Source organism: Eucalyptus grandis, chromosome 8, assembly GCF_016545825.1.
Source record: "Eucalyptus grandis isolate ANBG69807.140 chromosome 8, ASM1654582v1, whole genome shotgun sequence".
NCBI classification, from domain to species: Eukaryota; Viridiplantae; Streptophyta; class Magnoliopsida; order Myrtales; family Myrtaceae; genus Eucalyptus; species Eucalyptus grandis.
Genome location: NC_052619.1, coordinates 13,668,228 through 13,690,201, shown reverse-complemented (window position 1 = coordinate 13,690,201; position 21,974 = coordinate 13,668,228). Strand labels below are relative to the sequence as shown.

General features: G+C 40.6%; 3 protein-coding genes across 7 annotated transcripts; 1 reads left to right on the top strand and 2 right to left on the bottom strand.

Annotated features, from left to right (window-relative positions):
- The first annotated feature begins 5,874 nt into the window (after positions 1 to 5,874).
- On the top strand, positions 5,875 to 10,166 carry LOC104456629 (probable pre-mRNA-splicing factor ATP-dependent RNA helicase DEAH2). Of its 3 annotated transcripts, XM_010071472.3 has the most exons (7): positions 5,878 to 6,456; positions 7,059 to 7,261; positions 7,408 to 8,492; positions 8,908 to 9,033; positions 9,121 to 9,359; positions 9,524 to 9,642; positions 9,735 to 10,166. In XM_010071472.3, the coding sequence occupies exons 1-7, from the start codon at positions 6,163 to 6,165 to the stop codon at positions 9,859 to 9,861; spliced, it is 2,193 nt and encodes a 730-aa protein (XP_010069774.1). In that variant the 5' UTR covers positions 5,878 to 6,162; the 3' UTR covers positions 9,862 to 10,166. The 3 variants fall into 3 exon arrangements, 2 of the variants coding, with proteins under 2 accessions (XP_039155183.1, XP_010069774.1); XR_005545470.1 differs by lacking the exons at positions 9,524 to 9,642; positions 9,735 to 10,166 and having other exon boundaries at positions 5,875 to 6,456; positions 8,799 to 9,033; positions 9,121 to 9,318; XM_039299249.1 differs by lacking the exons at positions 9,121 to 9,359; positions 9,524 to 9,642; positions 9,735 to 10,166 and having other exon boundaries at positions 5,875 to 6,456; positions 8,809 to 9,025.
- Positions 10,167 to 10,277: 111 nt separating this feature from the next.
- On the bottom strand, positions 10,278 to 14,926 carry LOC104456628 (pentatricopeptide repeat-containing protein At4g02750). 3 transcript variants are annotated; one of them, XM_039299251.1, is made up of 3 exons: positions 11,995 to 14,926; positions 11,740 to 11,852; positions 10,278 to 10,733 (listed from the first exon to the last, which is right to left on the bottom strand). In XM_039299251.1, the coding sequence occupies exon 1, from the start codon at positions 14,534 to 14,536 to the stop codon at positions 12,881 to 12,883; it is 1,656 nt and encodes a 551-aa protein (XP_039155185.1). In that variant the 5' UTR covers positions 14,537 to 14,926; the 3' UTR covers positions 10,278 to 10,733; positions 11,740 to 11,852; positions 11,995 to 12,880. The 3 variants fall into 3 exon arrangements, with proteins under 3 accessions (XP_039155185.1, XP_010069769.2, XP_039155186.1); XM_010071467.3 differs by having other exon boundaries at positions 10,278 to 11,852; XM_039299252.1 differs by having other exon boundaries at positions 10,278 to 11,852; positions 12,113 to 14,926.
- A 25-nt stretch (positions 14,927 to 14,951) lies between these two features.
- LOC104456627 (long chain acyl-CoA synthetase 1) lies at positions 14,952 to 21,255 on the bottom strand. The gene is given in 21 exon segments (XM_039299250.1): positions 14,952 to 15,305; positions 15,396 to 15,515; positions 15,624 to 15,806; positions 15,916 to 16,055; positions 16,162 to 16,407; positions 16,768 to 16,885; positions 17,028 to 17,103; positions 17,224 to 17,290; positions 17,400 to 17,438; positions 17,441 to 17,486; positions 17,709 to 17,819; positions 17,900 to 18,067; positions 18,392 to 18,486; positions 18,564 to 18,603; positions 18,726 to 18,802; positions 19,176 to 19,224; positions 19,347 to 19,403; positions 19,538 to 19,627; positions 19,765 to 19,828; positions 20,131 to 20,285; positions 20,749 to 21,255. Coding segments are annotated over 20 exon segments (1,989 nt in total). The 5' UTR covers positions 20,277 to 20,285; positions 20,749 to 21,255; the 3' UTR covers positions 14,952 to 15,248.
- Positions 21,256 to 21,974: the final 719 nt, after the last annotated feature.

Below are 21,974 nucleotides of genomic sequence, written 5' to 3'. Positions count from 1 at the left end.
GTTTCGTCATATCTTCGCAAATCTTACTGCACATTTCCAATCTTAGAATCAATTGATTTAAAAGCATTGTTGTGCGCCAGGAGAGTCTCAAATTGCCAGTTTAAGACAGTTTCGGCAACCGGATTTCTTTTTTGTCTTCCATGCTCATCCACATCAATTGGGGCAGGTATATTAGGAACATGCTTATATCTGCCTTTGTGGATCAATAAACTCTTATGGAGCAAGAAACGGGAGTTTAGAGCTTTCCCTAACAAAGGGAGGAAAGTTTGTATCATAGAACATGGCAATGGAAGAAGTTGGTGGTATTTGCATTGGAATTTCAAGTAGATAAGAATGCTTTTTTGCCCATTTTACTATTGGCTTATAAAATGGGGAAATTGCTGGTTTCTTCTAAGGAGGAGATGGAGGAGGTGACGATGATGGAATTGGTGCAACTGAAGGAGGGGCAGTGAACTCTTTTGGCCTTTTGTGCTTCCATCGAGGTGGAGGTTTTGCAAATGGATCTACCTCATCAGGAGAATTCATACAATAAGAACATTGGCAAAAAGGATTCCAAAAGTAATGACCATATTGGTTTTTATAGTAATTAACAAGATGTCCATCACTGTTAAAATGTCGAATAAGCTTTTTTGGATCTAGCTTGGAAATTAACTCAGGAACACATGGTTCGATCATGAAAAGAGTCTGGAAAATAGATGGACTTTTTTCCTTTTCCTTGCCAAATTTAATGGAAACATTTCTATCCTTTTTTTTTTTTACAAACTCAGAGTTTGATGAGTGAAAAGGCTTGTTGCTTTGATGAAGCTTTTCATAGTTGGTAATCCATGTCTCTGGAAGGAGCGTGACCAACTTTTCCTTTTGGATCTGTCTAGGGACATGAATCCAGGATGCTTGATCATTTTGCATGGAAATGAACAAAGTATCTTCATTTCCATTGTGGAAATTTAAGTCAAGCGCATGGTTCTACACTTTGTAAACCATAGTGCAAAGTTACTGCTATATAATCATCAGTCTGAGGTGCTTTGGTGAGTTGAATTTGGACTTTTAGAAAATAAAGTAATTGTGGATTTGAGAGGGCGATGTTGAAATTTGGATACAGTGTTACAAAGACTGTTCCAGCATTTAAAGTGGTTTGGACAGTACCGATGCAAGCATGCTGGTATTCTAGGAACCTGGTATCTAATAAAGCGATTCTTGCCACAACTGGTAAGCCCTTGCGACCATGAAAAGTAAGAGTAAGACGAACAGCTCCATAATGGACATGAGTGTATCCTTGCTGGATCCACTACCTAGGAAATTCTGGAGGGATCTAGAGAGTAACAAAGTACTTCTTTTTAGCGGCAGGAATAGGGTGTTGATCAAACTTGGAGGACTGAATGTACTCTTTTAATTCCTTTGGAGTCTGGCGAATGAGTTGACGAATAGAGCGGATGGGTGAAAATGATGAGATAGGTTTGGCAAAAGCAGAATAAGGGTTCATCAGGGGAAGCTATGTTTCAGAGATATTAGTTTCATCACTAAGAGAGACTTCATAAAAATAGTCTATCTTAGAAGTATTTGAAACACAAAAATCTGAAGGGGTTGAGGAAGATGGAGTTGCAGTGAGAGAAAGAGGTGCTTCAAGAATTTCTGGTTCGGTAGACATGGTGTAAAGAGATTTTCTCAGCACTGGATTCACCTACTAAGCACATTGAACGGATATAATTACAAACGAAAACATGGCTCTAATACCATTGAATGGACCTAAGCTTAGAATAAGGGAGGACCAAGTCAGTTTCCTACCGGTATGCCTTCCCACAAGTGGGCAAACCTCTTGTTCAAGCCCTTTAGGGACAACCTTTTAGCAGAAAACTATTATGCCCTTTAATTCAGAGCCTAGAGACACCCAGATAGAACCAGGATGGTAACATTTCTAACTATCCGAGCTGCATTTTTTAGAGGATCCTACCAGGTTGAAGAAGAAGAAGAAGTTTAGAAAGCCATGAAGAAAATTTCACAAAATACTCACTTTACTCAAGGAACTCTGCCCAACACAATACATCATCTTTACCTTTTATAGGCAATAAGAGGTCACAAAACAACAAGGACCAAACTCATGGGTCCTGAAACAAACAGAAGCTTCCGAAAATCTCGATAGAGAATTATTCACACGGTATGAACAGTTACAGCAAACAGTGATTTCCCTAGCCTACTGTTACAGTAAAAGTGAACAGTAACTTGCTATAGTAAACTTGTACGTACAACAATCTTGTCCAGCGGTCTCTTCTGTCACGAGCATTGTAATCATAATCAGAATCATCTGAGTTGTGAACTGTTGCCAGAATATGTTCATCATATTTTAGTTCAAGTGCTTCAAGATCTTTTAGTGAGAGGATCTAGTTCAGTTGATGAGTTGTGGATGCAGATGCTTTCTCCTGAGCCCAGTGAGATGCTTCTTCCTAAGCCTAGTCTATATTGTCATCATCTGCGGTGTCGGTTGGAATGCTTGGCTGTGGCTAATTGGATGGTTGCGCATAAAAAGATATGTCCATGCTTTGAGACAAGGACAAAGGTCCTTGGCTGTAGGGATCTTGGGAAAGAGGAACTCCCCATCTAGCATAGGGGTCTTGAGAGGATTGTGCAATGCGATCTATGTTTGCCATTTTGTGCTCATGTGATGATGCAGCTTGTCCAAATTTTTCGAGTGCTTCCTTGGCTTATGATGTTAAGTCATAATGATCTCATGCAGTGGGTACATCATAATTCCATGCATCTGGAGGAATAGTTTTGTTTTCCTAGCATAGGATTCTCTGGAATTCTCGATACTGGTGCTCACAACAACCAACAGGTCCTGGATAAGATTTATGAACTCGAGCTTCTACACTATATGGAACAAGTCTATAAGATGACATACTTATACTCATGGGAGCTTTGATGATGTTACTATTATTAGTGAGAAAAGCCCATGGTCTTCGGAAGAATAGCATGGTATGGACTTTAGGGTTTGACTGTGTAGTTCTCAATTCTTTCTTTAAGAGCCATTTCTAGTGAGTTGGAGGATAAAACCAATTAAGAAAATCTAAAAGATTTTTGTCACTCTCATTTTCAATCTACCGAGTCCAAATATCTTGGTTAGATTGACAACGAATCTTCTGATTGGAATTTTAATAGTTATTAAGTACTTATTAGTTAAGTACCATAATAACCATCAAAGTTGATCAGGAAAATCATATTCTTTCCATATCAAAGGATGTATGAACGGATAATCTTCATTTAATCCAAAAGGATAAAGAACCAAACTTTCATTGAGTCTGAACAAGTTTACATGACATTGCCACATGAGTTTATCCAGATTTTTAGTAAGACTGTCTTTCTGGATTTGCTCGATGATCTCCGGAGGATATCGCCAGCTTGGCCAATTCAACTTTCTCAATTGTATACTTCTCATTGTGATGAGCAGTATGGAAAGTATGCCTCATGATATATATGTTGATTTTTGATGATGCTTTTGGTCTTGACAAAAAATCAGCAAATACATTTTTCTTTCCAGCAATGTGTTTGGTTTCAAATGAATATTTTGAAAACCATTCAGCCCATCGAAGCAGTTGAGAATTTGGAATCTGTTTCTATTTGAATTTGGTCATCTGGGGGAAAAATGCCATATTCAATTCTACTAAGAAATGATGGCCAATGAGATGAAACTCAAACTTTTTAATGCCATTTTTCACTGTTAAGATTTCTTTAAAAGTGGAATGATAATGCATCTCGGCTTGGGAAAGTTTTCCACTTTTATAGGCACACAAATGTCTCTTACTATCAATTTCTTCAAACAAGATGGCAGCTCAGTATTCATCACTGGCATCAGTCTGGAGAATTCTTTTCCCTATTGATGGGATTTGCAGAGGAGGAAGAGTCTATATAATCTCTTTTAGTTTAGCAACTGCATTAGTTTGAGATTTTCCCCAAGGTGGGGGATTCTTTTTCAGCATTGTCTGCAATGTAATCAGCAACCTTGCAAGATCTAGAACAAAATCTCTGAGATAACTAATTATTCTAAGAAATTATTGAATTTGTTTTATTGTGAAGTTTTCTTCAGGAAATTTCAGCAATTCATGAGCAATATGTGGCTCTAGATAGTATGTCCCTTTGTTAAGGTACATATCAAGAAATTCAATTTCTGTCTGGGTAATGTTCATCTTTTTTTTAGAAAGCATGATCCCATTCGTTTTCACATTTTCTGCAAACTGTTCAAGAAGTTAGCAGTGTGACAGCTTATCAGGACTGTAGAGTAGGATGTCATCAATGTATATCGCTACACTTGAAAAAATTGACTGGAAAATTCGACACATGACCTTTTGGGAGAGAGATGGTGCAACTTTTAGGCCAAAAGGAAGAATCTTTCATTGGAAATGCTAGTTTGAGATACAAAACCCTATCTTGGGTCTATCTTTAGGATGAATGCCCAATTACTAGAATCCACTTTGAGATCAAATTTGGAATAGATTTGGGCTTTGGATAATCCAATAAAAAGGGAATTTCTTTAGGGTAAAGGGAATTTGTTATCTTGGAGGAAAATGTTAAGCGGTTGGTAATTAATTACCAGTCTCATCTTTCCTCAGTTTTGTTCAGCACGCTTGTTGACATAAAATGCTTCACAAGCCCATTGAGAGTGTGAGACCTCAATAAGGCCTTGTTGCAGTTGTTATGAGCATTCCCTTTGAGCCAAAATTAGGTGTTCTGGATTCATTCCCATATGACTCGCTTTAGTTGGATTGGTATCTTTATTCTTTTTGAAAGGAAGGCAAATAAAAAATTCTGAGTTTTTCCATAAATGATGGGAACACTTACGAGCGAACTCAGAATAAGATTCCGAACAAGATTCCAACAGTTTTTGCATGATCGGATCCAGTAGACTCATTTGAATGGAATAAAGTCTCTAAATGTTGACAAATTTAGAAAATTGGTCTTTGTATTTAAGACATTTTCCAGGGATAATGCGAAGTTGAGATATCTGAGTCATTATGTCCCAACCAATGATCAAATCTTTGTTGGAAAGACTAGAGCCAAAGATTTTTATGGTTATAGAATACTGTGGAAAAAAGTGGACGGTGATTGGAGTGGTTCTCACATTTGTAGAAAATGTGTCTCCTAAAGCAGAATTGAAATATCGGATACAAGGAGTCCAATATTCTTTAGGAAGAACTTTAGTGTCTAAGGTTGAAGAAGCAGCTCTAGTGTCTATAAGAGTAATGATAGTAATTGGTTTAGCAAACTTTGAGATGAATATTTTCACAGGAAAATGGGGACAATGAGTTTGGGTTGAAAATATTTTAGTGCTTTCTTCTGAAGGGATCAAAGATATATGAAAGATATCTTCATATCTAAATTTGATCAGTTTCATTGAGAGTTTGATAACAAGGAATGAGACAGAGTTTATTCACATGGTTCTTCATCCGCAGAGAATAAAGATTCAATATCATCATTTTCAAGAGAAATACCAGTTGCATTCTCTATATGATGTATCAAATGATTTTGACCTTTTTTAAGCTAAAGACAGTTTTTGGCAAAATGTCCATTTTGCTTGCAGATGAAACATCGTTTCGATTTCTTGTGAGCTGAATGTTCCTTCCTCCAGCGTAAGGGAGAGAAATTTTATGTTGTTGTATAACGAAATTTTATTCTTAGGAATAAAAATTTTATATTATTATTGAATACATATTTTTGTTTAAAAACTCATTCGATAATAAAATTAAATTTCTAATTCTAAAAATCAATTTCTTATTAGAATAATTAGTGGGTTAGTATCGTTTTCTCTGATTCTCCAAAGCACTGGCTAAAGGCCACTTATCCCACAAGCTGAGGGGGAAGATAATAAACTATAAGTTGCGAAACGGCGGCTCCTCGATATTTCTGGTCCATTGCTAAATCGTATTTCTGCGCCGTGCCCTAGCCCCTCCTGCCTGTCTGTCTCTCTCTCTTTCTGTCCCCTCCTCCCTCCTCCTCCGTTCTAGGGTTTTCGCTCCACCTCTAGGGCTTTAATAATCCCCCGCACGACCGCCGGATTCCGCCAATCCAGCTCCGACCAGGCCGGCGGCGCCACCCGCCAACCATAGCTCCGCCGGAGGCGATCGGCGGCTCCTCCTCCCCCTCGTTAAGGGCTGTCCCCCCGGGGTTCCGCGATTGATGGGAACGGAGAGGAAGAGGAAGGTGAGTCTGTTCGACGTGGTGGACGAGACGTCGGTCTCCGCCAAGCTCACGAAGTCCAACGGCGTCATGGCCGGCGGCGGCGGCAACGGCAACGCGAGCAGCTTGATAAATCGATGGAATGGGAGGGTCTACTCGCAGCGGTACTACGAGATACTGGAGAAGCGGCGGACTCTGCCCGTCTGGCACCAGAAAGAGGAGTTCTTGGAGGTGCTGAAGAACAACCAGACGTTGATCCTGGTCGGCGAGACGGGGAGCGGTAAAACCACTCAGGTTAGTTCGTTCGGGCGTGCTTCGGTTGTGTGTCCGTTCTTATATGTGGTTCTTTTTTGTGTGTGTGGGGATGAGGGGAAATCAAATTGGAAGATAGACGAGTAAGTTTTCGCTTTTGGGTGTCTTGTGAATTTATTCTGGTGAAGTCGGTTCATTTAGATGCAGGTTTCGAAAGTATGGTCTGTCTTGTGAGTTGACTACTTCTGATTGGAACATGTTTCATATCCTTTGAATGCTTTCTTGTTTGAAAAGTGGTACTTTTGGGTGGGGTTATGAGACTGCTCTAGTTGCCGCTTTTGGGTGATGGTTTGTAATCCTATACATAAGCCAACTTCTAAGCTGGTTGGGCTAGTATTGCTTTCAGGCAAGAAATTTGTTGGGATGGTCTAGTCATATAGAGTTGATGTAGCACTGGTGGGCAAGGAATTATCAGACCAATTGGTTTTTTTGTGCTTTGCATTCTATCCCTGCGGAAAGTTTTTCAAGGTTTCTGTCAATTTCTGAGTGCTGGCGGCCGGCTTAATATGTTAGTCTTTGATCTCAGATGAGTTTTATGTAATTCTAAGTCAGCTGCTAAATGAGCAAACGATTTTCCACTACAGATTCCCCAGTTTGTACTGGAAGCCATTGATATTGAGACTCCAGATAAACGTAGAAAGATGATGATTGCATGCACCCAACCTCGTAGAGTGGCTGCGATGTCTGTGTCTCGACGTGTTGCAGAGGAGATGGATGTAACTATTGGGGAAGAAGTTGGTTATAGTATTCGTTTTGAAGACTGCAGTAGTGCAAGAACTGTTTTAAAGTAAGCACCTTTTTCCTCTTTAAGCTCTTCATTGCTACGTCAATGACTTTAAATTCTGTTTTGCGATTTTACTATGGTTGTGTTGCTTGTCTTTAGTATCCCTATGTCAATCAGAAAAATATTTATACACATTTGATTGCTTTCAGGTATCTGACGGATGGTATGCTTCTAAGAGAAGCAATGACAGATCCACTTTTAGAACGCTATAAGGTTATAATTCTTGATGAAGCTCACGAGAGAACTTTGGCGACGGATGTGTTATTTGGGCTCCTTAAGGAAGTTCTCAGGAATAGACCTGACTTGAAGCTTGTTGTCATGAGTGCTACACTTGAAGCTGAGAAATTTCAAGGTTATTTTAGTGGTGCGCCTCTTATGAAAGTTCCTGGACGGCTTCATCCAGTGGAGATTTTCTATACTCAGGAACCTGAGAGAGATTATCTAGAGGCTGCTATCCGTACGGTTGTGCAGATTCATACGTGTGAACCTCCAGGTGATATACTTGTTTTCCTCACTGGGGAAGAAGAAATAGAAGATGCATGCCGCAAGATTACTAAAGAAATTGGTAATGCCGGGGATCAAGTTGGTCCTGTTAAACCAGTACCTCTGTATTCAACTCTTCCTCCGGCTATGCAGCAGAAAATTTTTGAACCTGCTCCACCTCCTTTGAAGGAGGGTGGTCCACCTGGTAGGAAAATTGTAATTGCAACAAACATTGCAGAAACTTCATTGACCATAGATGGTATAGTTTACGTTATCGACCCTGGGTTTGCTAAGCAAAAAGTGTATAACCCTCGAGTGCGTGTTGAATCATTATTGGTATCTCCTATTTCTAAGGCAAGTGCACACCAGAGGGCAGGACGTGCTGGAAGAACTCAGCCAGGAAAATGTTTTAGGCTTTATACTGAAAAAAGTTTCCATGGGGATCTTCAGCCGCAGACTTATCCAGAAATTTTACGGTCTAACCTTGCAAATACAGTTCTTACCTTGAAAAAACTAGGCATAGACGATCTTGTGCATTTTGATTTCATGGATCCTCCTGCCCCTGAGACATTGATGCGAGCATTGGAAGTCTTGAATTACCTGGGAGCATTGGATGATGAGGGGAACTTGACCAAACTAGGGGAAATCATGAGTGAATTTCCTTTGGATCCTCAGATGTCAAAGATGCTGGTGGTTAGTCCAGAGTTCAACTGTTCAAATGAAATATTGTCAGTCTCAGCTATGCTTTCAGGTACTTTCATTTCCTCGTGCATTCATTGCTATGTTTCTTATGAGTCGGAAGCTTCATTGGTACAACATTTTGCATTGCATTCCATTTTGCCTTTTGGAAATTTTGTCTTTTCTTTGGCATGTAAAAGTCGTGTTGCCATGCTCATGATGGCAGACATGCTTCTGTTCACTTGGGTACACAAGTGCTCATGTATGTGTAGAGTAAGATTTTTGAGTGTCGCATTAGGTTGTCATCAGCAACTGTTTTGTCTGGGTTCCATGCCTTCGTTGGCATGCACCATAGGATTCTAAGTAAGTGCTGATGCAGATAGTTGCAGTTTCTCAGTATTATCTCTTGAAGCAAATGGTATCTTCTCGCCTCTATGCATCGCTGACCTTCCGTGGGCCTCTCCTGTGATACCCAATTTTTTCTCTAGTACCAAATTGCTTTGTCCGGCCTAGGGAGGCTCAAAAGGCTGCAGATGAAGCTAAAGCTAGGTTTGGACACATTGATGGGGATCACCTTACCCTCTTGAATGTATACCACGCCTACAAGCAGAATAGTGAGTTGCAATCCCTTAAATTTATTGTGTAGTTTTTCTTGTTGTTTCCAGTTGGTGATACTGATTTTACTTGTCATTGTGGTCCAGATGAGGATTCATCATGGTGCTATGAGAATTTTGTCAATCACAGGGCGTTGAAGGCTGCTGATAATGTGAGACAGCAGCTTGTCCGCATCATGGCAAGGTTTAACCTCAAGCTATGCAGCACAGATTTCAACAGCCGTGATTACTACGTCAACATAAGAAAGGCTATGCTTGCTGGGTACTTCATGCAGGTGGCCCATCTGGAGAGGACAGGACATTACCTAACCGTCAAGGACAATCAGGTACTGACCTTTAGCTTTTTTAGCTTAAAAAAGGAACAATCTACTATGGTATATAAAATATCCTATTGGTTAGTTTTGTATAATCCTTCCTGAGTGTATTTTGTGTATCAATTTTGGTGAGAATTGTTGCTCTCTTGTCTCAAATGATGGTGTGTTCTTTCCAGGTTGTGCACTTGCATCCTTCGACTTGTCTGGATCACAAGCCTGAGTGGGTTATTTACAATGAATACGTCTTGACTAGCAGGAATTTTATACGGACAGTTACCGATGTTCGTGGCGACTGGTACTTCTCTCTCTCTCTCTCTCTCTCTCTCTGGCGAGCGCCATTCATTATTTCTCATTACTGATCATTCTTCTTATCTTCCTTGACTGCAGGCTGGTTGATATAGCACCGCACTATTACGATTTGGCAAACTTTCCGCAGTGTGAGGCTAAGAGAGTTCTTGAGAAGCTGTACAAGAAGAAGGAAAGGGAAAAGGAGGAAAGCAAGAACAGGAAGTGATACTGTGCTTCAGTTGGCTGAGCCATGCTTCCTGTAGCCCTTATTTCGAGGGTGCATGATCTTGGGGTTGATGATCAAGAGCATGCTGAGGTTCTTGGAATCTTCTAATGCATTCTGGGCGCTGGCATTGCTAAGTGGTTGACAGCGAAACACAAGAGTAGTCCTGTTTTTGTATCAGTGTTAGTTTGTTATAGTATTGTTCCAATAGTAATGTTATTGCAATTTGTTTCAAGACTTGATGGCTTCAACCCTAGTGGAAAGAAATGAATTTCATTTCTACACCGGCAGATGTTTCTATTTTCCCATCTTCCGCAGCATCTTTACATTTGGTAATGGTGACATGGCCAGATTGTGATAAGGAGTCACGTGCTCTAATTGTATCACAAGGTAAATGAATCTGGACATTGCCAGACATGTAAATTGCAGGAAAAGGTTTGGCTATATTTTCATTAGGTGCGTCATTTCAATTCTTGAATCTCCCGGCTTGGCAGACTCAAGAGAGACGGAATTTGTCTATCAAAGATCAACTTAACATTACGAGCCATTACAAAGATTATGGTAATTCTCAGTTTGTGCAGTTCCATGGTTGTAAATGGCGTACTCAATGATCTCTTCTCATGCTGGGTTCAGCTTTGTCGTTCTGCCTGAAACTGGAGAGCCGAGGTGGAGGTGATGGGCCATTATTGCATGACTTCGGTGTATGCGAGCCGAATGTGCATGCGCTCCCGTCCGGTTCTCATCTCATCCAACGATACGAGTGAAATATGAGTGAATTGGGCTTCGTATGATACTGGGATCATGCCAGAATTTCCCAGTGCGGGGTTCTTGAGAAAGGTACAATTGAGGGAGTGCGAGTTTGGTGTGTTCATTGCCTGCAATGGAATAGCAGCGACGTCGATTAACTTTGATTCTGCGCAAAAAGCATCTAAAGGGACAATGACCTTTACAACTCAGTCGGAAGCAGATGAAGAAATTCTCAGTTCATTCTGAAGCTTCATAAATTATAGATCTAAAACTGGCAACAGAAGCTCTCAACGCCGCTGAAATCGCATGACCACCTATCGCAAAGTTGAACAGCAGAATGTCCGAAAAGGTAGACCATCCGTCCACTACTTCCATCAAACCTCAGGGACTGAACCTTTGGATGGGTTTCATTGATAATAGCAGCTTTTATGCCTGCTACTGAAAGTCTTAAATATCTGTCAAACGTCTAAGAACGTGGAAAAAGTTGCCGAAAAGAAATTTCCGCAGGACAAACGTTCCCGATGCGATGTGAGGATCTTGAACTTAAAAAGACATGGGAATAGCAAACAATCCCCTAAAAGAATATGCCACTGAACTTAAAAGATGAGGTAGATATCATCAGCCACCACTGAAAAAACGGCCCCAGGTTGGAACTAGCATTTTGTGCTTGAAAAGAAACATGGATAAGCTCCCCATCCCTATGTCTCACTGATTTGCTAAGCAAAAATAAGCAGGAAAGAATGACACAACAATTAGGATCCATTTGTTTAGTGGAAATTAAATGATTTCGATAACATTTTTGTAAAAATGATTGTTTGTATTGCTTGAAATAATTTGTCAATAAAAATGTTATTCATCAACAATAATTTTTGTCTAAAAATTTCACAGAAGATGGAAATATTTTTATTCGTTCATTTCTGTCAGCAATATAAACAATCATTTTAAAGAACATTTTTCAAATTATTCATTTTCTACGAAACAAATAAAGCCTCAAAGTGAATCAACCACTCATGCTGTCAACTGGATCTGTTTCAATAGAATCTAATCAGCCTTTTCGATCCAATACATCTTTTCCGAGATGGTTATAGTTCGGTACCAATCCTAATGAAAAGAAGTAGATGAAGGAACTGTTACCTCTTACAAGACTAGAGCTGGAACTTCATGACTTACGCATGGTCGTCTGAAGAGAGACGAGGAAATTGTTGTTTGGAAGTCACATCATTGCCAGGCATTCCTTGTTCCAGTCCCTGAAATACCGAAAAAGTTAATATATAAAACCACTCATACAGTACCAAAGTATGACAATGCCAAGGTTACCACTTAAATGGTTTTGCTGGTTTAACGTTGGAAAATATCTTTAGAGTATTCAAGCTCACAAGGGCTGTATACCATTTGAAGGATCGAAGATCGTGTGTCCAGATCATAGTAAACGAGTCACTCACTTCTCTGTCATCCGAGCCAACCCAATGTCTCTTCTACGTGCATTCCTAATTCTGTCTTTTCTCACCTGCAAAATAATCCGATAGAACATTTGCCTCCACTCTACACTTGCTTGATGCACATGTTGCTGTCTCAGTATTAAGCATCTTGTCCCATAAAAGCATGGTCAATCTTATTCTGGTCCCATAGCATTTTCTCCAAAGTAAAGTGATTTTTAATCGTGCAATACACCAAAAAGCACTCCCCTTTTCATCCATTATGCATGCATTCCAACAGTAGTACTACATCAAAATCTTCATTTACCATGTCGCAATTCACAATTGCCCCACTTTCACTACTATTTGCAGCTTCTTCATCCCTCACCACTCTTCCTGCTTTCTGTGAAAGGAAATCACAAAGCATTTATTTAATAGCCTGACCACTAGGAAGTATTTGAATGTGTCGTCATGAAACCATTCAGAAATAATGATACCAACGTGGACCAAATCATAGAAACATCAAATGTCCCCTGTAAGTACTGAAGTCTTATGGGCAGTAATGTGCACCACAGAGTTTAATACTGTGAACATGTGAGTCACTTAACTCAGAAGAGAAGCTATATCAGCAGAACAGATATGTATGACGAGAAACAGTGACCTAGCACTCAAATCTGATGCAGCTCCCTTAAATTGGTCTGCATCCGTTGCTTAGTGGGTCATATCATGGAGATTCGTCTTTCACTGGATAAAGATGTTGGCGACAAGAATTAGGAACTGGAAATACAATTTTTGAAAGCTTAGTGCTTCTAGAACATTTTATATCCATTCAATAACAAATAATGATTAGTCATCATTTCTTAAGAAGTATCAAGCCAACTAGCTGCAATCTGCTTCCTCACATGCCATTTTCTCATCAGCCTTTTTAAATTTAGTACTCTGCTCCACGATCCATTTTCACCATGAATCTTTAACAGCATTGTATATGATGCGGGATGATGTTCCTTCAATCTTCTAATTCCCTTTTCAGCAAATTCACCAAATTCCAAATTCGAATGCATTGTGCAAGCTCCAATGAATGCACCCCAGACTACGACGTCGGGCTCCATGGGCATTTCCTCAATTAGCTTCTTTGCCTTCTCGAGCAGTCCAGCCTTTCCATACAGGTCTACCATGCATGCATAGTGCTCTACCTCTGGTTGTATCCCATACTTTGTCTTCATGCAGTCGAAGAACTTAGCACCTTCTTCAACCAGTCCTCCATGAACACATGCTGACAAGAGATTAATGAAAGTTATGGGATCAGGCTTAGTACCATTTTCAACCATGCTTTCAAAAATTTCTATTGCTTTTTCTCCTGGCCCATGCCAGGCATATCCTCCCATAACTGCATTCCATGAAGCGATGTTCTTGTTTTGGATATTTGCAAAGATGCAAAACGCAGCATCAATTTCCCCACAATTTGCATACATATCGACAAGGGAGGTCATAACAACCACATCATCTGATTCAGGGATCCCACACTTTATGATGCTCGAGTGAACTTGCTGACCCACGACAAGAGAAGATGCCCCTGCACACGCACTTAAAACACAAGAATAATGGAAAACATTTGGCCGGCTCCCCGATTTAATCATTAGGACAAACAGCTTCAATGCATCCTCATGCTTTTCGTTCCTCACATATCCATTCATCATCGCTGTCCATGAAAACACATCCCTCACGCTCATCCTATCAAAAACAGATCGAGCTTCGTCAATCCTTTTGTTCCTGACATAACCACAAAGCAAACAAGTCCAAGAAACAACATCCTTCTGGCTCTCCGGCATCAAGTGAAAGATTCTCTCTGCCTTCTCCACGTGCCCCATTTCCATGTAACCACTCACCAGAGCATTCCATGATGAAGCAGGTTTCGCCGAAAGATCATCGAAAACTCTCTCCAAAGCCAACGGATTGCCAACATTTGCATAGCCTTTCATCAGTGCTGAGCCAACAATGACGTCAGATACCATCCCCAAACAAACTATACGGCCATGAATTTGGGGGACTAAAATTTTGAACCTAGTGTCCAGAAAGGAGCTGATGGCCATGGATATGGTGTATGCATTAGGCAAGACGCCGCATCTCCCAAGTTCTCCTAAACAACCATACACATCCTCTGGCCTTTTAGCTCTGTAATAACCCGAAAGCATCGTGTTCCACGAGACGACGTCCTTAAGGGGCATTTCGTCGAACAAGCCTCGGGCTTGATGCAAAGGGCGGTTCCGAACATAATCCCGGAGCAATTTGTTCCAAGAAAAGACGTCACCAGGAGTGGGAACGCGATCAAAGCCTTCGCGGGCATCTTCCAAGTTCGTCTTTTGAAGGCCAGATTTCAGTGGAGCCGTCGGGAGAAGAGCGCGGATGCTAGCAAAACTCGTGAAAGGGAAGGCTTTGTTCCTCACCATCTTGCACATGATGAGTGCACGAGCTGACAAGCAAAGAGCTTGCAGGATTGGCATCACTCCCCGTGGCATTCCGTATCAAATTTGCTGCCCGCAGGCTTCCATTAAAAAGAGCAGACCTAAGGACGATGACATGATCACTGTGACACGAACCCGGTCTCTGGTTTGATCCCTAAAGAGAGTGGAAGATCCTTGAATTCTTTGAAAACCCACCTCAAATGGATGAACTTCGGACTGGATGATTCACTTGATTTCATGTGCGAGTTCGAGGTTTTTTGCTATAGTGATATATTTAAGCCATTGCTCCAACAATCACTGAATCTCGAGGGGCCTGTCTGATCGAAATTTAGCTTGATTTCTACTCTCCTATTGTCCGGACATCCTAGTTCCAACTTTTGTCTCGTTGTCCAGGATGATTATATCGACCTGAGTTGGAGGTGTCTGGTGTTTTTCCTGTGATGTCTATTGCAATAGCCGCTTATAGAAGTGCCATTCACGAAAAAGACGGTCACATCGTGGTCGAAGATCAAAATTCTTTAAGATTCTTACGCAATTGCTACTTGGGTCGACGCAAGGACAAATGTAGTACGAATTTGTAATCGACACAAGCTTTCTCGCGAACTAAAACTTTCATGTTTGGTGTTCGTCATTACAGTCTGCATCACAGTTTTCAGCTAATTATGGACATGCGAAAACTTACACGACACAGGAATGCTAGTACAACAACTATGAACAACCTGCTGGTCATAGCAGCAGTAGCCTAATGGTCCTCAACTTTAGGTGATTACTGAAGTTTATGGCTCCCACCAGCCAAAGTTCTGTAGAGTTCATCGATCTGCACCTGTCCAAACAGCGACGAAGTGGGCGTCCTCCGTTGTTGAGTTACACATCAAATGCTGAGAGTTTGACAAGAACGGAATGAAATATTTACCTGGTAGCGGTTTAGCAACTTGTTTCTCTTCTTTTTGAGCGTTGCGGTCACCAGATCTCTTTCCATGTCGAATGGGAGTGGTTCGAGGATGACTCCTTTGATGTACTCGAAGCTCCTCAGCTGGTGAGAAAAGTGGCGGTAAATTGATTCCAAGCAAAGGACAATAAATTAAAATGGACAAGATCAACTCAGGCTCTATGGTCTCATCTGACATCCAACAACATTTACCTTGTTCCTTTGAGCAATGTCTTGGAACTCAACGAGGGCGTGCTCTTTCAACTGATTGAGAGAACAAAGTTCTGTAAAGGACCCTGTGTAACTGTTTTTGACTGCCCACTTTCTGGTGTTCTCTTCATGCGGTACGATGACTGCGACAAGCGTTGATTTGAAGCTGTCCGCATATACCCAAACCTTAACAAGCATGAAAATAAGGGAGTGAGAACTCTGGACTGTTTTCCCTTGCCAATCTGGTGATTGAGGAAACAATGGAGATGACGAACAGAAAGCCATAATGCCTCACATCTTCCACTATTGTGGCAACTCCATAAACATTTTCCAAATACTCGAGCGCAACATACTCTCCTTGAGAGAGCTTCACAAGATTCTTCTTCCGATCGATGATCTTGACAATGCCATTAGGAAGTATTTCCCCAATGTCCCCTGAAAGATCACAGAATATGCTAATAAGTACTGTCATGATGCAACCTATGCAGATTGGTATCCATTCACATGAAGAAAAGCATGCGAAATTTAATGTCAGCCATACCTGTATGGAACCAGCCATCCTTTATAGATTCCCTTGTCAACTTGGGATTTTTGTAGTATTCTGAAAAAACCGTCTTTCCTCTAACACATATCTCGCCACATGGAGGGTTCCCCAGTGGATTATAGCCCATCTCTGGAACTTCTTCTAGGCGTATCTCATTGTATACGCACACTGTGCCGACGGATCCAATCAAGGAGATTTCATCAGGAAATCCAACAGTTATTGGCCCGCAGGTTTCAGTCAAGCCTGAAGAAATCTCAATGTGACCAGATTATAATTCATGTAGAAGCTGGATAATGTTCGAGTGGCCTTAAGACAAACTAAATGCTTGCCTTAAGATCAAGCTGATAGGGATGACTATCTAATAGCAGACCCAAACTAAACATTGCAAGTATGACTTTTTAAATATGATTATGAGATGAAAATAAGAAATCTTCAACAGGCCAACTTAGTGTAATTAATTATCGTATATCAAATACACCTAAATACACACAAATCAACATCAAAGAAGATTAAAGTTACCGTTAATGTGGGGCAATTAAGCCTTTTTTTTTGGCTTCAATCAATGTAACAATAATAGAATGTGCCAATGATGCAGTTCATTACCATAGCCTTGAATTACAAGAGCACAAGAAGTAACCCGCAGAAACTCTTCGATCTCAGAGCTCAATGGCGCGCCTCCAGATACTATAAGGCGAAGCCTGCCACCTAACTTAGCTCTTACCTGCAAGGCGATTAAGTAAATTCAGCAGGGAAAATCACTTTTCCCTTTCTGGACGAGCAAGCGCCTCTGGTATTATCATGAAAATATGGACATGAGTGGTGAGTATGAGATCAAGAGAGACAAAATTGAAACATGGGACAACCTTCCTGAAAGCCAACAAATCTGCCAGCAGCGATGCGTATTTTTGTTTATATCCCAAATTCATCCAGTATAGTTTGCTGTATAAGAGAAGGGTCTATCATACATATAAATTGCTCTTTTCTGATAGGAGCAAAGGGCTTCTGCAGTCTTGCTGAGGGTGAGAGATCAATTAGCTGGGACAAACCAAAGGAACTTACAGCCTGTAGAGGAGATTGAATATACTCCGCCTCACTGGATTGAGTTCTTCTAGGGCCACTTTAATGCCTATAACACAAAGAACTTATTTTCAGGGAATTTACAAGTTAGAAAACAAAATCAGTGTTGTGAGACATTTCTTGCAATCATGTGAACTTTGAAGGGACAGTTCCCATACTTTCATGTATCCTTTCGAATACTCGAGGCACGCCTGCAAAAACGTCGGCTTCAACTCCATTAGATCATCTCTCAGTGCTTTCAAGTCCTTTCAGCGACAGAATGAGGATGACTTAGAACATGAATCACTTCAATTGAGTGCTAGAAAACACAGGACTAGAAGTTTAGGAGCAGAAGAGACATTAATTGCCTGATGAGTCAAGAGAGCATGTGTGAACTCGCATAAGGAGAATGATTTGAGTTTTCGGTCAATGCAAGAATTTTAGCATGACATATGGTCGAGTAACTGAATATAATACTGGTGATGTACCCCATGATAATAGCCAACAGAAGCGCCCTTATGGAAAAAGTATTCCTCGATGATACGGTCAAGACTGTGAGCAAGTGGCAAGAAAGATAGATACACATCGTCCACTGTCATCTGTTTGTCTTCAACAAGCCATGTCAAAAACTCACCAGAAGATCAAATTCTCAAAATGAAGTACCAAAGATCTAATTCACCTTATCTTCAAATTGCTCCAAAAAGAGATCCATCCCTGTTACCAAAGCCGTGAGGTTTTCATGTGTCAGAACAACACCTTTTGGATCTCCACTGGTGCCACTGGTGTACATGATTGTGCAGATGTCAAAAGGCCGAGGCGGCAGAGTGTCGGACGGATTTTCCTTTCCCTTGTGAAAGTTGAATATTTAAATGAGGAAAGAGATAATCAAGGCTGACACTGTTTGCAATATCCACAGAATAGGATAACAGTTTCATTTATTTCTCCCCATAGCTTTTATGCATTAACCATTAAGTAATATCAGGGTTTTCACAGATTTCATAGGTCAGCACGTGGCCGCACTAAGGCCATGTTCACAGTTAATGATCTCATCGACTAGCAACCTGGCTGATTATTGTCGAATGGGAAAAAAAAATGACAGTGACAAGAACATAAAATTCTTGAGCCCCTGATATCTGTAGATCTATAGAGGTGAAAATATAGAGAAACACACCATCTGAAGGAACTCATCCCATGTATAAGGTATAGTCCCGGTTTGAACCACCTTTTCTTTCTCCACCTCTACCAAAGACGTAAAGCAAATGATTGCTGCAAACAAAATTTAACTCCATTAATTAGACTTCCAGCAATTGCAAGAAGCCCATAGCGATCAGAGAAATCCTCACATTTGAGCTTTTTGGCAGAAAGGCAATCCGGATTTAGAAGCTGCAAATCAAGGAATTGAGGAGAATTCAGTGTGATTTAGCACCACTGCACACATCAATATCACTAGGAAACCATCTGATAATCTCTAAAAGCAGAAAGGAAAAATCTTTTATGGTACTCACTTCTTTCACTTTCCTATCTTGGATGAAAACAAAATTTATCTCTGCGTGATCCAGTATGAAATTAACAGCCCCTGGACCTGCCTCAGAGAAAATCCTCAACTTAGGCTCAATAAACACAGATTAAAGCAAGAAAATGCCACTAAATCATATTTAGTTGGAAAACAGCAGATAGAATTGCAATCCGGATAAGGCTGCTTATTACTCATTCTTAGGTACAGTCTTTCTAAAGGAACATATGCTGATCATTTAATGGCAAACAATTATGTTGCAATCTGGATAAGGCTGCTTATTACTCATTCTTAGCTAGTTGACCCACTTTTCGAGTAAATTTAACTTTTAGGCCAAAGCATCAAGGCGCTCAGACAGGATAGATACAGCTCTACAGCTTGAGACAATCGCTCATATACAGTTCAAGATATCAGAACAGGAAGTTCCTTGATGAAACAATACCAAGGTTATCGTAGAGAGGCACGCATACCAAACTGTGTGCATTGCAAGCCTACACCAAAGTCCCAAAATCAATTTAGCATAGTCTCAAGACCAGTAAAAGCTATAATCGAGCAGGTGAGAGAAACGACGGCGATCAGATTGGGTAAGACAAAAAGAAAGTGAGAAACGAACCTCCATTGCCATAGCCCACTGCGGGCAGTTTGCTCCGTAAATTCCCACTCTGGATCCCTATGAAGGAGGAAAAAAATAACACTGAAACAAGATTGCAATTTGCTCTAAATCACCTCTAATCCATCTATACATGAGTATTTTTCCACGTCTTAATTTCTATTGAAAAATTTCAGAAGTGTTCACACTCTTACAGGTTCAGCCCCAGATGCACGTAATGCGGAACCAATATGCAAGACTTCGTCGTATACTTCCTTGTAGGATTTCCAGGCATAAGGTCCTGGCTGCAGCACAAAATGAAACCACTTTGGAATCGAGAAACAAATTCATCGGCATACAATTTTTGCACATAACACCCGCTTTTCGAGTGAATAAAATGTAGCTCCAAAGGTCGTAACATATCACGGAATGTAAATGAGACCTTTCCGCTGATTATTTTGCGCCATCCGAGCATCTTGTTTTTAGGATGCTTTTCAACGGATACCCTGCATCACATACATTCCTGTCGTGAGTAGAATCTAGCGACGGCTATGTATAGATCCTTTTAAACTAACCTATGACATCGCATTCGTGATGTTTTTTGAGTACTCGAAGCAATTCAATCTTAGTATTCTCCAAGTACGACAAGATTTTGCTTTACACAGTGGTCCTACTCCATTTGCATCCTCTGCTTCTCTTTTAACCATTGAAGAGAGGCTTTTTTTCGTTTCTGTACTTTTCTTTTCCCGGAGCAAGATTAAAACATTCATTGCCCATCCTTTTCGATATGCATGGTCGTATGAATTACCTGAAAATGTCCCATGTTGTATTTATGTCAGGATCAGTCGGAGGAAACCCATTTTTGGCAAGTAGATTCCGATAGACGGGGCCGACTGAGGGCTTTCCATCTCGGCCCTCCCTTCCATCCTCGACCTTGGCCGCAAAAACCTTCATTTGCTTTATCTGCAAAACATGGATGACACAATGACAAAGCTAATGTAACTTCACTAAAATCATCAGCAAAAGATGTCAACCGAGAAAAAGAAAAAGAAAAAAGCGAACTCAAGAAAAAGTCATGAATGATGCCCACCAGCATAAAGAAGCAAGCACTGATTCTCACAAAAAGTCTAAACATAATGAAGAATCAAGACACAGCAACGTCAATTAATGAGCCATTCTCAACATAATTAACACTGACGTGACACTCTGTAGTTGACCAAAGAGAATGAAATCTGAAGCTTAAATTTTCACAGAGCAAGAATGAAAATCCCATTAAGCAAGCCCAGTCAAAGTTCTGTCAAGAAAAGAAGGGGAAAAAACCCATTTTGATCGGGAATTGTGTAGTCAACGGAAATTCAGCAGGAAGTGACCGAAAGCTTAAAAACTTGAGAGTATGAATGTGGTCCTGGAAAAATCATCAACTTACTCTGCCAATACCCTGCAATTCTGGTGAATCACATCAACGACTGGCCACCTTCAGAAAACTCTTGGAGAATAGCGTAAAAAACAGAGAAGTGTGAAGATTGAGGAATTCTTGAAACTATGGCTGGTTCCACTGGTGGAATATATAGCCCAAGGAACCATGTTTTAGTTTTAAAAAAGCAAGCCAAAAACTGCATGCGGAGCCCCAGAGAAAAGAAGAAAGAGAAGCAAAAACCAAAGCGAGACCAAGACTTGTATTTCGAAGACCATGCTATAAAAGACTCGATGCTACGTTTCTCGCGCATCCATCTTGACGTCCACCGGAGGCTAAAAAGACTCAACTCACATAAGATCACACTGAAAAAGAAAAAAGAGGAAAATCTCGCCAACCGAAACCTTCAAAACCCATTAGCCGCCCACCATCTTCTTCCCACAATTTACACGCCAAATTACAAATTATGGGTAAAAAAATGCTGATTAAGGTACAAGCCCATGCAGTGACTATATGGGACAAGCGTTCTTGTTCAGTTTAGCCGAGAGAAAGAGACGAAAGGATGGTATCTATGGTGGTACTACATGAGCCCAAGCCCATATCTTCCCTAGCCAAACTCACCCCAACCATCATCTCCTTTCTTCTCAACAAATAGCCGAGTGAGTGTAAAAGGAAAGAAGAAGGCAGCAGAACGGCCAAAGCAAGGGAAAAAAAATGAAAGAAGGGCTCGCTCGTGAAGAGGAAAGAAAGGGAAAAGAGAGAAAAATCTTTGTGCATAGCCGATCGGGACATCCTGATGTGTCAAATTAGTTATCTCGTGCAACATCGGGTAAGTGATCAAAGTTTCTATTTGTCTAATAAAAGGAATTATCGAATTTATGACATGAAATTCGGATTTTTGTCAATTCAAAGTTATTGCATTTGATTAAAGAGTTGTCGAGCCACACACATATATATGTTGTGAAATTATAACATCTTACAAAACTTGAAATGAACTTACTGAGAACAAATTTTTGAAGTTGCATGTCATGCTATATAGTATTGAATAGTACCTTTTGAGGCTGAATTTCATTAATTTCTGGCTAGAATTTGGGTCTGCAAAGTTAGGGATCTTCATTGAAAGGACTTTCTATGGATTGTAAGTTTGCTTGAGTTCAGTGGAGGAAATTATGACATGAACAAGTTCAGCTTGCGAGCTGCGTACAGTGAGCATCAATGGGTCCTGCTATGGGCAAAAT